Source organism: Lampetra fluviatilis, chromosome 2 (genome assembly GCF_964198595.1).
Source record: "Lampetra fluviatilis chromosome 2, kcLamFluv1.1, whole genome shotgun sequence".
Classification (NCBI taxonomy): domain Eukaryota; kingdom Metazoa; phylum Chordata; class Hyperoartia; order Petromyzontiformes; family Petromyzontidae; genus Lampetra; species Lampetra fluviatilis.
Genome location: NC_136276.1, coordinates 9,866,362 through 9,881,787, shown reverse-complemented (window position 1 = coordinate 9,881,787; position 15,426 = coordinate 9,866,362). Strand labels below are relative to the sequence as shown.

Below are 15,426 nucleotides of genomic sequence, written 5' to 3'. Positions count from 1 at the left end.
CAGCTAGTAATGCAACCACAGCTCACTGGTTACGGATAACAAGTTTCAAATGAGAGGAATACCTTTTTGACAAGTTCCTTAAGTTGTGCATAAGCCTCTTGTAGTTCATCATTCACTACGATTGCATCAAAGGCCCCTGGCTCCTTACCTGAAAAGAAAATCAGTTGAGGATATGCATGCATCCTGTGCAGAGCAAGGTAAACATGTGGCATGTGAAAAATCAACAAACCAAGTGGAAACAAGCCGACTTGCAAGGTTGGCTAGTGGTAACAAAAAAAACTAGTGATGAAAATACAGTCAAGACACAAGAATCACTTTCCAGGAATTATTACACAAGAGATGGATTGATTCAAAATCGATTCAGTCTACATACATATGGGGTGTGGAAAGGAATGCAGCTTGCATTGCTCCGTGAGTAGGAATGTCAACACAAAATGCCCCTGAAGCTCAGCTCAAGGTACGGCGATCAATAGTCATGGACGGGAATGGGCACTGACTGAATTCGATCTCTTTCTTGGCCGCCTTCAGCCTCCTCTTGAGGCTGTCGTCATTCTCAGTCTTCCGGAGACGCAGTCGCTCCTCCTGCAAAGTCGGCACGCAGCAGGTTTTACCGGATTTAACGGTTTGAGCCTCGTGAAGATAAATTATAACGTGGACGAAAAGTCATACATACGTAGATTCCAAAAGGCATGCCTTCATATAGTGTAATTACCTTCCGAGCCGCATGGCGAAATGACATCACACGTAATGGGGTCGTGGGGAGGCAAGGTGCGCGCATGGCGTCAATTCATTACTCGAGCTGAAAAGGCTTATCTGCTCAATTAAAGTTGTTTTGTTATCAAAGTTTTGGCAATCTTTTGATTAGTTTGGCTGGTTTTCTGTAGAGTAAGTGCCAAATACACAACTTCATATTTCATCATTAATATTGGATAGTTACCAGAGTCATTGTGACTCCATGTTAAACATAAGCATGTTTAACATGGGGTCACAATGCCTTCATGCTTTAAGCCATAATTTTCGACTCTTGTTTGAGTACAGCATACGGCCCAGTGGCACGGGCAATGCACGTACCAGGATGGTGATGGATGGTGGCTGGATGGAGATGTAGAGGGGATTGAGGTCAGTCTTCTTCATGCTGTGCACTCCTTGCATGTCTATGTCCAGGATGCAAATCTGGTTCTTGTCCAGTACTGCCCTCACTGCAGACTTACTACACGACGAGATTGCAGAAATATTTTACATTCACGTAATTTCACATGCTGCTTTATACAAGCCATTAACTGATAAAAATGATTAACTAGACCAAGGGTCCATAGTAATATTAAGGCATGGGCCACAAAGGGAATCTCTCGACTACCCATGGGTAAAGAGTGTTACATTGAAACCTAGCGAACGTCACGCCCCATTATCGAGTGACGTTACGTTTGCCAACAAGAGCATTGTCCAGTGAGCATTCACAATATCACGAGTGCTTACGGACCAGTCAAAACCACGCCGCATGTTGGCTCCACAGGCTGGAAGTTGTGTACCCCTGAAGTAGAGTGTGCCTCTTCGCATTCACGAAGGATGCATATTTCACATTTTTGTGGCACACGAATGTAATGCTCATACCACAAAACAAATAACCTTTTTCAATACAGCATTTTTATGAAGCCCTTGTGTGCTCAATACACAGGAAACAATTAGCCTTTCGGTGGCAAGGGAACACTGCTTGGTCCTGGGTGTGCTGCAATATATTGTGATGACATGATCTTTAAAAATTATGAGCACAACAAAGGTCACTTGAAGGTCACATTAAGACAAGCGCAGTATAATACAATTAACTAAAAAGACAAGGTGACCTGGTGCCGTAGAGGTTTCCCGAGTACTCAGCGTGCTCGATGAACTCCCCCGCGGCAATGAGACGTAGCATCTCTTCACGGGTCACAAAGTGGTAATCTGCACAAACATCCAGGCTAATTATTTGCAATATTGACTCTCACACAGATAGACAACTTATTGTATGCTTGACAATGATGTTTGATGCTCATATACCCAGTTGGTGGAAAACACAATCACGTTGTTTTTCTCTTTAACAAGTCACACATTTTTATATTTCATTTTATGCATGACTGTTGCAGTAAGCTGTTTTTCCTGGCTGGAAACATTATTTCTGTTTTCAATCCACAATTACCTTTCCCAGTTACTTCTCCAGGCCTTGGCTTCCTTGTAGTGTCTGAAGAAGAGAGAAGGCATTGTTGACATAAGTTTTCAAATCACGACGACAGTCCACAGAACAAACATTTATTCTGTCCTCAGTGCCCTTACAAATGTACTCGGCAGTGGCTGAACATGTCACTTGTCACTATCATCCACAATCCAAAGTGATGCTGGCTGCCATCACATGGAAGAGTGAGCTGGCATGCGTCAACCTTAGCTGAGCGGTGTATTGTGATGTCCTTACGTGACACACTGAGGCCAAACACGCCCTCAAACTCGGACATGAGCTTCTTGATGAGGGTGCTCTTCCCACAGCCTGAGGGTCCGCTCAGTACCACAGGGCGAGGTCCAGCCATGATTCTGCACTGCAGGGGGAAGAACCACACACGCATTTAGCCACTGAACATGCAGAGGTTTAATGCACACTTGGAAAACGTTTCTGGACGTTGGTGTAGGTGGTGTTAAGAGCACGAGACCTGTACAATAACAATACTGTTTAGTGAAGTGAGGGAGGGGGGAACCCAGAACCAGCTTAAAAACCACTCAACCAGTTTAGATACGACTTGTCATTGCAAGTAATAGCTGGGAATGGAATTCCGGTTATTTGGTTCATAGTACAGTGAGCTAACCACTGCACCACCACTACCCCTGCACATTTACATTGTTGAGACACCTTTGTGTGATCGTTGATTTTAAAATAGTTTTGCTTGTACCTCTACATTGAACGCAGTGTACTTCCGTCTACGTATGTAAAGTTAGCGAGTTAAGCTGAGTGCAAAGGGCAACAGTTAACTGTGCCATTAACATTGCTTATTATATTTTAAATGGTAGGTTTTATAGCTGTAAGACCTCAACAGTGCATCTAAGAATTAAAAAAGTCAGAAAACATCTTCGTCTTCCATCCAGCTGTTTCCAGCCCTGATCCAGTGGTGCATACTTCACATTCCTATGGCAAAGGCCAACTTGAGAATCACAGAGCCACAATCGTGGATCAAGGAAACTTTTGGTCGTGTTTTTGAAAACTGACAACCATCAATGCTGCATTACTGCAATTAAAGGTTTACAAAACGGGTTATTCATTAGCACTTCAGATTAGGCCAGATAAAACCGCGTTGCTTGCGCAGAATTTAAATCGCCTGTCCTTTACAGCACAAGGGGCAGCTAAAAATAACTCAAAAGAAATGTGGATGTGCCCGTTCGGGTGAATAGACTAGGCACTGCCCATACACACAGCCACCTATACAGCAATGCACTGCATGGAATTACACCTCACAGGTCATGCGTGCAGGCACAATACCAGGACACAACTACGCAGAATCTATGACCATGCATAAACACACTCAAGCACAGCCAATAATGCATGCTTGTGACCACAAAGCGTTCCACACAATACTCGTGTTCAGGAAACGCAAACACGTTTCTCGTCATCTCCTTTGTGTGACAGTGTGTGTGTGACGAAACCACATGCATGAGCTGGTACATGAATGCACACTGGAATATGAATGCATAAAAATACAGACTGGGAATACTCACAGATATTACTCATAAATATTAAAACACAAAGCTATATATGTGCACACACAATGATATATAAACACTCACGCTGGCATATACAAAGCCAAATATCCCCCGTATAGCGTTAACAAGACTTTTAGGGTAAGTACTGTTTGCGAGCACCTATGAAGGTGGTGGGTGGGCAGCACTCTGCCCGACGGCCTTTGTCTCTGTAGTGGAAATGTTTACACATCGCATTAGGTAAGAATTTGAGGCCGAGTCAACTTAGGGGAGGCCCATGACCGGTTCAGATCATTGTCACGAGTGTTGCCCATGAGCTGGCATTGCACTCTGGAAGCTTGGTCTGTAGCGCAGCACACTAACCACTGCTCCACAATATATAAACACTCACAGATGATACACATGAAGACACATTGGCATATGAACAAAATACAAGTGGGGATGATTTTACCATACGTTGGTCAGTCCGGTTTGGTGGATATAGGACGCAACCACATGGGAGCGTAGAAGTGCAATACAACAATGGATTATGCTGCACTGCCTCTGTTGTTCACAACGTAGAACACAGTAGCCTCGTTAATGGATGGTGGTCACCCATCCAAGAATAATCCAAGCTCAATCCAACATGTGCCAAATCATCAGGAAGACATCCGATCTCTACGCGCCACAAACAAAATAATCTCTAGCCATTCTAAATTCGATAACAGGAGTTTGCAAACTCCACAAGCATCTCAGCTCCACTGTTTTGATCCGTCGGTGTTTTCCCGACTACGATTAACTTGCAATCGAAAGGGGTAATCACAAATGCCGTATCAATACGTTATACGTGAACGTCGCACATTACGTAGCAAACCGTGCTCATCCGAGGTCTAGGAATTGCTGCATGTAGCCTTTAGGGGGAAGTGAATTAAAGCATTTGCGTGTTTGATGGCTTCATTAAAAGACACGCCAAGCCGTGTAAATGACAAAATATGGCTATTATCATCACCATGAGTGCCAGGTGTACATGTGCATTCACGCGTAATTAGAGGCCGACAACATTATTCGTGTCTCGCCGTTTCTCTTTCTCTCTTTGTGTGTCTCTGAATGTCTGTGTGTGTGTGTCGTCGTTATATGAAGGTGTGTGTCGTTATATGAAGGTGTGTGTCGTTATATGAAGGTGTGTCGTTATATGAAGGTGTGTGTCGTTATATGAAGGTGTGTGTCGTTATATTAAGGTGTGTGTCGTTATATGAAGGTGTGTGTCGTTATATGAAGGTGTGTGTAGTTATATGAAGGTGTGTGTCGTTATATGAAGGTGTGTGTCGTGATATGAAGGAGTGTGTCGTTATATGAAGGTGTGTGTTGTTATATGAAGGTGTGTGTCGTTATATGAAGGTGTGTGTCGTTATATGAAGGTGTGTGTCGTGATATGAAGGTGTGTGTCGTGATATGAAGGTGTGTGTCGTTTGGTGAAGTTGCATGCGTCTCTTCGAGTGTTTGTTGTCCATCTTTGTGACTCAAGTCTCGATGTGTTTGTCTGGATCTCTGCCTGCCATCAATCTATCTGCGCGTCTCTCCGTGTCGCTGTATTTTATTCCACAGCTGTCTCTCTCCCAAAGTCGCTACCTATGCTAGGACTCCCCAACTCCGGGGGTATCCCGAACTTTATAAGAGATCCCACACAGTTATCCCACACCACCACCACCGTCACCATCTCCACCACAAGATTCGCCAGACAGCCTTGACAGATTGGTGGGACGAGTGCCCTTCGCGATTATGAACGTCAGCAAGGAGCATTGAAGGTGTAGTCAGAACAACGCCTCGGCCACCTTTGTCTCCCCACTGCTTCAAAGGTTTAAGGCCGAGTTTACCTTGGGTAGGCCCACGATCTGTTCAGATACTCACCACTGATGAGTGAAAAATCGAACTCTGTTCGCCGGATTCGTTGCGCAACCTGCCCGAATCTCCACAAATCACCACCATCAACTCCTCCTGAGAAGCATGCCGGGCAATCGTCTAAATCCTCCTGTCAAAGGAGATGTCCCACTGCTCACCCCCCCATCATCAATCCATCGCTCATTAACGTCCATCGTCAACGCGGGCGGCGTGTCGCTCACTTGCAGCTCTCTCTCTCTCCTCCACCTTCTCCAAAGCGAGAGCCGCGCCAACCGCAGCCAACGCCAATCGAAGTCAAACGACGCCGCCGCCAACGCTAGGAATACCGACAACGCGACCCCGAGCAAATGCAGAACGAGCAACACGACCCCGATACGAACCCGCGGTGTGAACGCGACCAACGCCGCTGATGCTGCCAACGCCGCCGCCGCCGCTGCTACTACTGCCACAGGCGCGAGACCGCGGCGAGTGCCGGCACGGAAGTCGAAACGCGAGTCGCCCCTGGGGCACGCGGTGCCACGAGGGCGCGCGCGCGCATGCGCTTCCTTGCTGCCTCGGAGGCGTTTCTCATTGTGAAAAATAAATAGGGGGAGGGGCGTAACCGAGGCCCCACCCCCTACCCCTATGACGTTTCCCCATCTTTGTTTTTGTTGAGGGGGTTGAGGGGTTCGTTGGACCGCTGTTCCAACTTCTTGGTCGCTGTTTCAAGTTCAAGTTTATTTATTAGGTATGGCCCTGTGAGCCATTCGGCTCTCGAATCGGGTGCAACCGCAACAAACAAGAACATGAACAAGAATACATCTTATAGTGACTATGTGCAAACAGAAAATCCAAGAAAAAACAGCAAAATATTGCAGAAAAAGCACCGTACACCAACCCTGTGCAAAAATCCCAGTGGGATGCAAGTCAAACAACAACAACCACAAGACAACTTAGATTAAGGCCATAAGTCTAACTCTGTAGTACAACAAACAAACATGGCCAAACCAAAAAACTTTTCGAAAATCACCAAAATAAAGCCATAACAGCAATGACACAGTAGTCATAGGAACTGTGACCGAATTTTCACAATAAACGACGTAAACAACATGTACCACCAAAACCCTGCAGCCATAGCTGGCTGCATGAGTCACTCCACAACAGTAGGAGCATCAGTCGGAGTATCAACATTTTTCAATGCACCTTTAAGATCAGCACACTAAATCAAAACACAGATCATACTTTGCAGCGATCATCTGGAGCGAAACATTGTATTTTAGGCCACTAAATTGCAGTGGCAGCTAGGGGTGTAAAACTCCTCTAGAGCAGTTTTGAGTGAAGATCTCATAAGTAGTGATTCAAGTTGCAGTTTATTGGCAATAGCATTCCAGACCCTGGGGGGGTTTGTGGCTTTGTGCCGAGCGGAGCTGTCAAAAGTCGTCGCCGCCGTTGCTCTCCTTTGTTTTTCGTTCCCCATTCACCACGCCGCATCGACCGGCGTGGTGAAGTATGGTCAGAAATTATTATGATGTCTCCCCGCATCATCACCAACCCGCCACTGGCCAGCGTGCGCTGAAGCGTGGGTCAATAGAACTTCCCACCAACCGAGCAAGCGTGGAGAGAGACATTTCGTGCAGCAGTTGATTGATCATGACTTATGTTGCTGCTGATGATGATGACGATACAGTGTTATTTGGATGTTTTAGTACGATTAAAATACAGGTAAAACGTGTTCACTGCTCATGTTTACTTTTCTGAGCCAATTATGGAGATTCCGCGTTCTCTTGCGTGGGTAGGGGGGGTTGGTGAGAGTTCAGTCCATTTCTTCGGCAATCTTAACTTCCCACAATGGTACCTGTTTTATCCACCCTGGGTGAATGATACGTCGAGCTGAATCGCCTACCTGTATAAGTATTTGAACTGGCAACAGTTCCGACTGCGATTCGAACTACTTAAAGCACCCGCGCCTCTTGGCGGGATTAAATAATACAATTTGCCAGTGGCTTTATTATGTTTATGTATTACAGACATTGCTCTCGCATTGTTAATATTGGGTATTCAAACTGCAGTGGTGTAATGGTTAGCACACTGGACTTGCAGTTCATAGTCGTGTGTCGTGGGATAAAGTGTGGTGGGTGCTCTCATACCTCCTCATGGGTCTTGTGTTTAGTTTGCTGTTCTTCCTCAGCACGTCTGATTAGCACGGTTGGTTACGTACGGTGCGAAAGAAGTTCAACATATATACATCTCCCCACATAGCAAACATTCATAAATGGAATTTGGTCAAACATCCCAATGGAAGACGCCCGTGAAACATCGTCTTGTGAGAATAAAGGGCATTAGTATGTGTTACTCCCTCGGTTTAAATATTGAATGAAAACAAATGTCTTCAATTGTTGCATGGCTGATTAGGTTGAGCCTCTCTCTGTTTTGTCAGCCTGTTTGATGTTTTTGTTTGGAAAGTGTTTTTTTGTATTGCAGCACATTCCCATTACACGACCACTCATGCGTCCCCATACCTCATTGAGAAACGTATCTGAATCAGGTATTTCAAGTTTTTGTTTTGCCCTTCTAAATCTGAACGTTCTTGTATCACCTTTGTTATGATGTACTTTTTACGACCCATTTAAAAATACCGTTCAATGGGGAAATCACCTAGTTTTTTTAAAAATAGGTCATCCGTCTCATGAAGTAGTGTGACTTAAAAGTCGACTGAAATCGAGAGAAACAAATATATGTTGACACATGAAACAAAAGTGCATTCGTAACACCAACAATTCAAGAAAACATGTGCGTGGCACAGGGAAAATATAGCACTTCATGCCATCACAACACATCAGTGTTATTGCAGAATTGTGGTTGCGTAAAGTGACAAATGTCTGGTTAAAGTGGTTGTGAATCATTCTCTATTTTCCTGCTGGACTGGCTCTATGCCTCGTATGTTTATAACAGAATAAAAATGACTTGAAGGCCACAGCATTTTTTATTTGACAACGCAGACATGACAGCCATATATACACACACAGGGCAATACATCTATATATACCTCACTTATTTCTGACACCCTTATCTATAATAACCTCAGCTTACACATCATTGCATGTAAGCAAATTACATCGGCTATGTTGGACAAAGTGCATCAGTAGAGTGTTAATATTTTAAATAAGTGTACTGAGACTGGTGAGAGACATTTAGAGACTGATATAAATGTTGCTTTCTCTCGTTTCTCTATTCTTTCAATGGAGTATCGATATATGAATGAAGGGCATTTTACTTATAAACCCAACGTGTATACAGTATCGATTGCCCTTTCAGCTCCAAACAAAAACAAATATCCCCCGTATAGCCTTAACAGACTGTTGGGGCAAGTGTTGTTAGCGAGCACCTAGCCGGTACAGCACACGAGAGAGTGTCTGGCTAACACCACGCCCGACCGCCTTTGTCTCCCTAGTGGCGATGTTTATACACCCAAATAGATACTCATTTGAGGCTGAGTCGACCTAGGTGATGCCCAGGACCAGGTCAGATAATGGTCACCAGTGTTGGTTGTGAGCGGGAATCGAACTCGGATGGCCGCGTTTGTAGCACAGTGCGCTAACCGCTACCCGCTACCCGCTACCCTACTGCTACCCCCACATATTGTTAAACCAACATCACACCGGGGCTTGAACGTGTCTTCTGACTTTCTCACAGTTATGCAAGCAGCTTTGAACACACAGACCAAACGGAAGAAAAATATCCCAATGTACGTACTGAAAAGACTACAAATTAATGGAGAGGAGCAGCAAGTAGTTTGTTGATGGAGCACAGTAGCCAATTGAACGCTAGCCCTACACCTAACCCTAACTAGCTACGAGTATTAGCCGTCCCATTGACCCTAAACCAAATTATCCAACTATTAGCCCTGCCACTGACCCTAACGTTAACTCACCAACCAACCACAAGTACGAGCCATGGAACTAACCCGAGCAAACTATCCAAACAGCCACTTGTGCTAGTACGGCCACTGACCCTAACATACCTAAACTATGGTTTATTTTACCAGGTAAGGTCAACTGAGCTACATCACTATTTCTTCAGAAGCGACCTAACCACAAAGGATAGCTCAACGAAGTGGCTTATCATGTGGAAATTTATAGCAGCCAAATACTCTCCAAATAACCAATAGGACTAAACCTGCCATTAACCCTAACTATCCAGCCAGCCACTAGTACCACCTGAACCTCACCACCAGCTCTTAGCCAGGGCCGCGATTTAATTATGGCTTCTTTTAAAATTCACTACCCGATTTAAAGCTTTCGTGACTGCAGGGATTCATCTTCTTGGTTCTTTCGGTAAAGTCATGTAGAAGGGAAATAATAAAATAGTAAAAAGAAAACATCATAACATAAACGTCGTGAGAATTGTATTTTATTATGTTTTATTTTATTATTTTATTATTTCCCTTCTACGTGACTTCACCGAAAGAACCAAGAAGATGAATTCACTACCCCTTTAAAATTACTGTTCGCTTTTCAGTTCTGGTTTTCACAGTGCCACATGCACACGTATAAGGGGTTGGGCCCAGAGTCCCAAAATGCCAAGCGGCCCAAAACAAACAACACCATTTAAAGTTAAATTGATAATAGTGAATAGGTTTCTTGAATTGAGCAAATATGTGTATTGTTTGTGCTCATTTTCACCGTAAATTGTAAACAGTTCGGACACACGTGCACGTGGGTAGTGAGTTGTTCGCAGTAAATCAGCTACAAGTGCTATCGTGCGTGTGAGCAGGACGTATTGTATGGCCTGAAATGACGGCAGGACATGGCCACTAAAAGCAGCCAACAGGGGAACTGTAAATCTGAGGCAAGGGGCGACGTAAGTGGAGATTGAGCCGTGAAATGTGTGACATGGACAGAATCGTGACGTTCCAACGACAAAGTCTTCTTCATCTCCCATCCTGCGGAACATGTGGGAAGAGAGGAGAGACGTTTTTTTTTACCAAATAATTCATGTTATCCCGTTAGTTGCATAATGGGGTTGATAATCACGCGGAGAAATGGGAGAGTGGACGGGCGGGGAAAGATATGTAGCAATATTCCAGCAGCAATAACAAAAACACTCGAACAGAGAATGCACTGTGCTCCATGGGACCCTAATAAGAATAACATTTTAAAAATATTTTCATGCCATCATTATAGTCGTATTCGATGAACAACAGTCTTCTGACGATTATAAAAATAGCATCAGCATGTTACATGGGTGATGGTAGAAAACAGTGATTCTGTTCCGCGAAGTGGTCAGACGAACTTTTGCAGATACGACTTTTCCGTTGACTGCCAAAAAATATTCCACGCCGAAGGTCGTTGAGTCCTCGTTGAGTCCACAAAGTTGTTAATAGCTGGCCGAAAGAGTCCTGAGACTCGGATTCGGTGTGGAGGGGAAACGAGCGACAGAAACGGACACGGCTTTTGCGGCCGCCAGGCGACGCTGTTGTGCTGCCGGAGCGGACAGAAGACATCGGAGGGAATGACGCAGATAAGCAACAACGCGGGGTTCCAGTTTGCCATCCAGCTCCGTATTTATTGTGGCTGCGTTTCACGAACGTTGCGCACTGTTGTGTTGGGAGGGGGAGAAAAATCTGACTCGACAATTACGCAATGCGTGCAAATGCCACGTGGTTTTATTTTATTTCGAGTGCATGTACAGACCCTTTTTTTGTGTCAGGCCACTGCTGGATAAAGGTCTACCCGCACACATCCTGTGGGCTGTGAGAAATGTGTCTATACTTCGCCACGCTGGTTAGCACGGGTCGGTGAATGATTGCAGAACAATATACTGTAGCGTACACGTGTTTTTCTGCACTGCCCTCGGACTGCCCACAAACACCTATGGGGCCGTCCATAAATGGCGTCACGCACGTGGGGGGGGGGGGTCAGACATTTGTAACGATGTGTGACGATGGGGGGGGGGGGGTTGAGAAATGTGACGTCGCATCAAAATGCGCAACTTTAAATAAATATAGACAACACGTTCTACTTAATTAAATAGACTTTTTAATAAATGTTTTCTCCTACAACATCAGAGTGCAGCGCCACATTACCACGCACTACAATGACAATAGTTTAAAGCGATTTGAAGCATGTTTAATTTTTTTCGGGGGGACAGAGCGTTGTGACGTCATATTTGAGGGGGGGGTCTAACTTTTTGTGACGCCGTGTGACGAAGGGGGGGGGGGGGTCAAAAATCGTCCAAAATCACGTGACGTATCATTTATGGACGACCCCTATGACGGTCCACACGTCTTTTACGCATGATGGTCACCCATCAATCCTACAAACTATCCAGGCTCAACCCTGCGTAGCTTCCGAGATCTAGCATCGCGCATTCCGGGAGACAAGCCATCGTTTCGTTTTCCAGCACAATTGCTTTAAAACAGATTTCGAATTACAAACGTGGCACTACGGGCTCGCAACGCCAGAAGCGGTGAGCCAATTTCATCTGGAGGCCGTTTTTGTTTGTTCCCGGTAAATCCCCCACGTGGCGTCATTTGCTTTCGAGAATGTTCCACGGCACAGCGATGGAAGAAGTCTCGCCCTGGAAAACTTTATCACCTTAAGTGCCCCGCTGGGTGCCCCCGTGGGACCTTCGCATCGTCCGCCTCGGAGGTCGTGAGATAGTGAGATATGATTTACAACGCATGTATTTTTACGCACCTTGGGTGGTGGAAGCGGTAGCGCACTGGTTATGCCACTGCGCGCCAGGGAGCCGACCACCCGAGTTCGAATCCTGGCCCATTGCTAATCCATTTCCGTGGCGAGTGGTGTGATGATGTCGGAGCCGGGTACTGGGCGACCCCGTCTTGTCTTCACCCGCTTGCACGAAGCAACGCGGTGAAGTACGTTCAAGGATGTCACGGCGTAGAGTAGAGGCCTGCTTCATCCAGCTGTGGATTTACGAAAGGGGCCGTCCATAAATGGCGTCACGCGATTTTGGACGATTTTTGACCCCCCCCCCCCTCGTCACACGGCGTCACAAAAAGTCAGACCCCCCCCCTCAAATATGACGTCACAAAGCTATGCCACCCCCCCCCCCCCCAAAACCATATTTCCATTTTGAAAAAAAAACATGCTTCAAATCGCTTTAAACTATTGTCATTGTAGTGCGTATTTAATGTGGCGCTGCACTCTGATGTTGTAGGAGAAAACATTTATTAAAATGTATATTTAATTAAGTAGAACGTGTTGTCTATATTTATTTAAAGTTGCGCATTTTGATGTGACGTCGCATTTCTCACCCCCCCCCCCCTCGTCATACATCGTCACAAATGTTTGACCAACGCATGTCCTGTGGCTATCGCGTGGAATACCAGATTTTTTTTTTATGCAGTACGTATTTTATTGAGAATAAAGAATGACTGCGTTGAATTGCATAGAGCATAAGCTGCCCAACTACGCAACTCCAAAACTCGAATCGCGGCGTTCTTAATTGGTGGTAACGGCACCCGCGGTCAAAAAATTCGGTTTTATCCGGCAGCAGCGGTGGTGTTTATGAGGGTAATCGACTGTGTAAACACGCGTACAATGGGGAACCCAGGTCTCTGGGCTGCACGTTCCAGAAGCGAGCCCTGTGGGTTCTCTGGCGCAGCGTCGCGACTCTTAGGCGCGCACTCTTAATACAGAGTGTACCGTTTGTAGATACCCCCACTAATTTCTAACGACAGATGATTGTTGTGAACACAAATCAGACCTGGCTATGTTACCCGAGGGTATCAAGAGAGTGTTTAAAAAAAATGTAATATGTGTATTAAGATTCGTGGGAGATATGAAGAGGGTTTGATATTCCTGCAAAAAAATATATTCCTAAATTTTTCAATGGGATATCTATAAATGGATCACCCCGTGTTTTTACACACACCCACCCTGCAGCCATTGGTTTGTGGTGAGTGGGCGAGGTCGCATTCCCAAAGGGTATGTGTTTGCAGAGAGAGAGGGCCAACGCAATCTGAGAGTGCAATCCAGAGTAAAACTAGCGCCTTGTGTTAATCCACAACTTCACGTGCCAATTATGATGGTCAACCAAGACTATCGTTGTGGCTGGAGAGCGTTGTTCACAAGCTTAAGGGCATCAGCCCAAATCCCGATTGGCTGATAGACTCAGCTCATCATACCTCCGGGATGTGATCAAAATTTAGTCTGCTTTGTGGAAATGATAAGTTAAAAGTGGTCTTCTGTAGAAAGACTGACCCTTGTCAAAAGAATGTGGAATGTACTCCACCAAGCTCAGGGCTGGCAACGGAAGTGATGGATTTGTGGTGCACAAACTGCTTCAACACTCAGATTTCACTTCAAGGTGGAGGAGATTGACTCAACTTATCCACCCTGCAATTTATTTAGGCTTCTTTGAAGAAAACAAAGGATGTGAACATATTGTCCAGCGTGTGAAGAGTCGTCACACACACGATGAGCGCCAATTATAGGTAGACCTTCATCCAGTAGTGGACGGACAAAGGAACGAAAATAAATATATATAATGGCCTCGAGCGGAATTCCATAAATAAAATGATAAATAAATACACGTGACTATACAAATAATTTCGACATAAATTCCAACCATTCTCAATCCACCAATGGATGAAGGCCACATCTTGTCGGTCATGGAGGTTTTTCTATACTTCACTACACCGGTCATTGTGTGAGTTTAAACAAGGACATGACTGGTTATGATATCACTGGCCACTGATGTTAAGCGTGATTTGGAAATCGAACTCAGGTCACCAGGTGTACAGCGCAGCGCGCTAACCACTGTGCCACCGCTCCACACACCTTAAGCGGAATATTTTGTTGAATGACCGAACACACTGCAACTTATTTAAACAAAACAAAAATGACCGAACTGGAAACCCACTGAGTATGGCTGTGCGTCGGGTGTTTAAAGCAACGTCAATCAATCTGGACTCAGACAGATGGGGCCCCCGCTTCACTCGGGGTAATTGGGCACGCGAATCAAGGTCTCGTGAGGGCAGCACACTGCACGGGTCTGTTTTTAAAACTCGTGCGTGTGTGTGTGCCTCAACTCGCAGAAGCGGCAAGTATAGTTACATATAATGAAGGGGTTATACACATTGTATGCCCCGTGCCCTGTTGGAGACAATCAATGCATCATTAGCAGTTTGAGAGGTTAGTAAAAGTTACTTGGAAAAACACATACACTGCACACACGAAGAGTGGCTGTTTTCGCGCCGATCCTATTTCCATTGTGGTTTAACTGCCACAGGCGTTGTTTGACATTTGTTAGGCAGATGAATTTAAAACCCTAAGTACTGAAAAATCCGTGGCACGAGCTGTTTGTCGACGAATTTTCCTTTCTGTACAAAACGTTCAGATTTACTTTTTATTCAACTACACGTGAGTTAGAGACCATACGCAGATTAAAGACATAATTTTATTGTTTTATATTTTTATCATTTTATTATTTCCCTTCTACGTGACTTTACCGAACGAACCAAGCATATGAATCCCTGCAGTCACGAAAGCTTTAAATCAAAATATAATTTCGACTGTAAACAAAAGAGTGCGTGGACATGGGCAGGACACGTTGCTCGAACGGATGGTGTTCGGTGGTGAAGACTAATGATGGAGAGTGAGCCGAGGGAGAGAACTCCTCCAAGAGGATGTCCACCGAGGAGCTGAAGCGATGAAATCAGCTCGTGTGCAGGATGCTAGTGGATTGTTACATGGCGACAGCTTTGGGAGGCCTTCATCCAGCGATGGATTGATCGTAGCTGATGATGATGCATTTTTTTTTATATGAAAGCCATTGCTGGACATTTCAAGTGTGGTTAAATAATAATTCCACCACGTTCTAAAGCCA

General features: G+C 45.1%; 1 protein-coding gene across 3 annotated transcripts in view; it reads right to left on the bottom strand.

Moving 5' to 3' along the window:
* Positions 1–15,426, bottom strand: part of LOC144941972 (guanylate kinase-like) — a 174,514-nt gene that overhangs the window by 2,572 nt on the left and 156,516 nt on the right. The window contains exons 1-8 of one of the 3 annotated variants that reach the window (XM_078868565.1): positions 5,973–6,026; positions 3,877–3,923; positions 2,444–2,564; positions 2,174–2,215; positions 1,842–1,938; positions 1,072–1,210; positions 498–582; positions 63–148 (exon numbers count right to left, since the gene is read on the bottom strand). In XM_078868565.1, coding sequence (XP_078724691.1) covers positions 63–148; positions 498–582; positions 1,072–1,210; positions 1,842–1,938; positions 2,174–2,215; positions 2,444–2,555 — 561 coding nt within the window. In that variant the 5' untranslated portion in view covers positions 2,556–2,564; positions 3,877–3,923; positions 5,973–6,026. Of the gene's footprint in view, positions 1–62; positions 149–497; positions 583–1,071; positions 1,211–1,841; positions 1,939–2,173; positions 2,216–2,443; positions 2,565–3,876; positions 3,924–5,972; positions 6,077–15,426 lie in introns of those variants that run through there. The other 2 variants (XM_078868557.1, XM_078868547.1) reach the window with 2 other exon arrangements.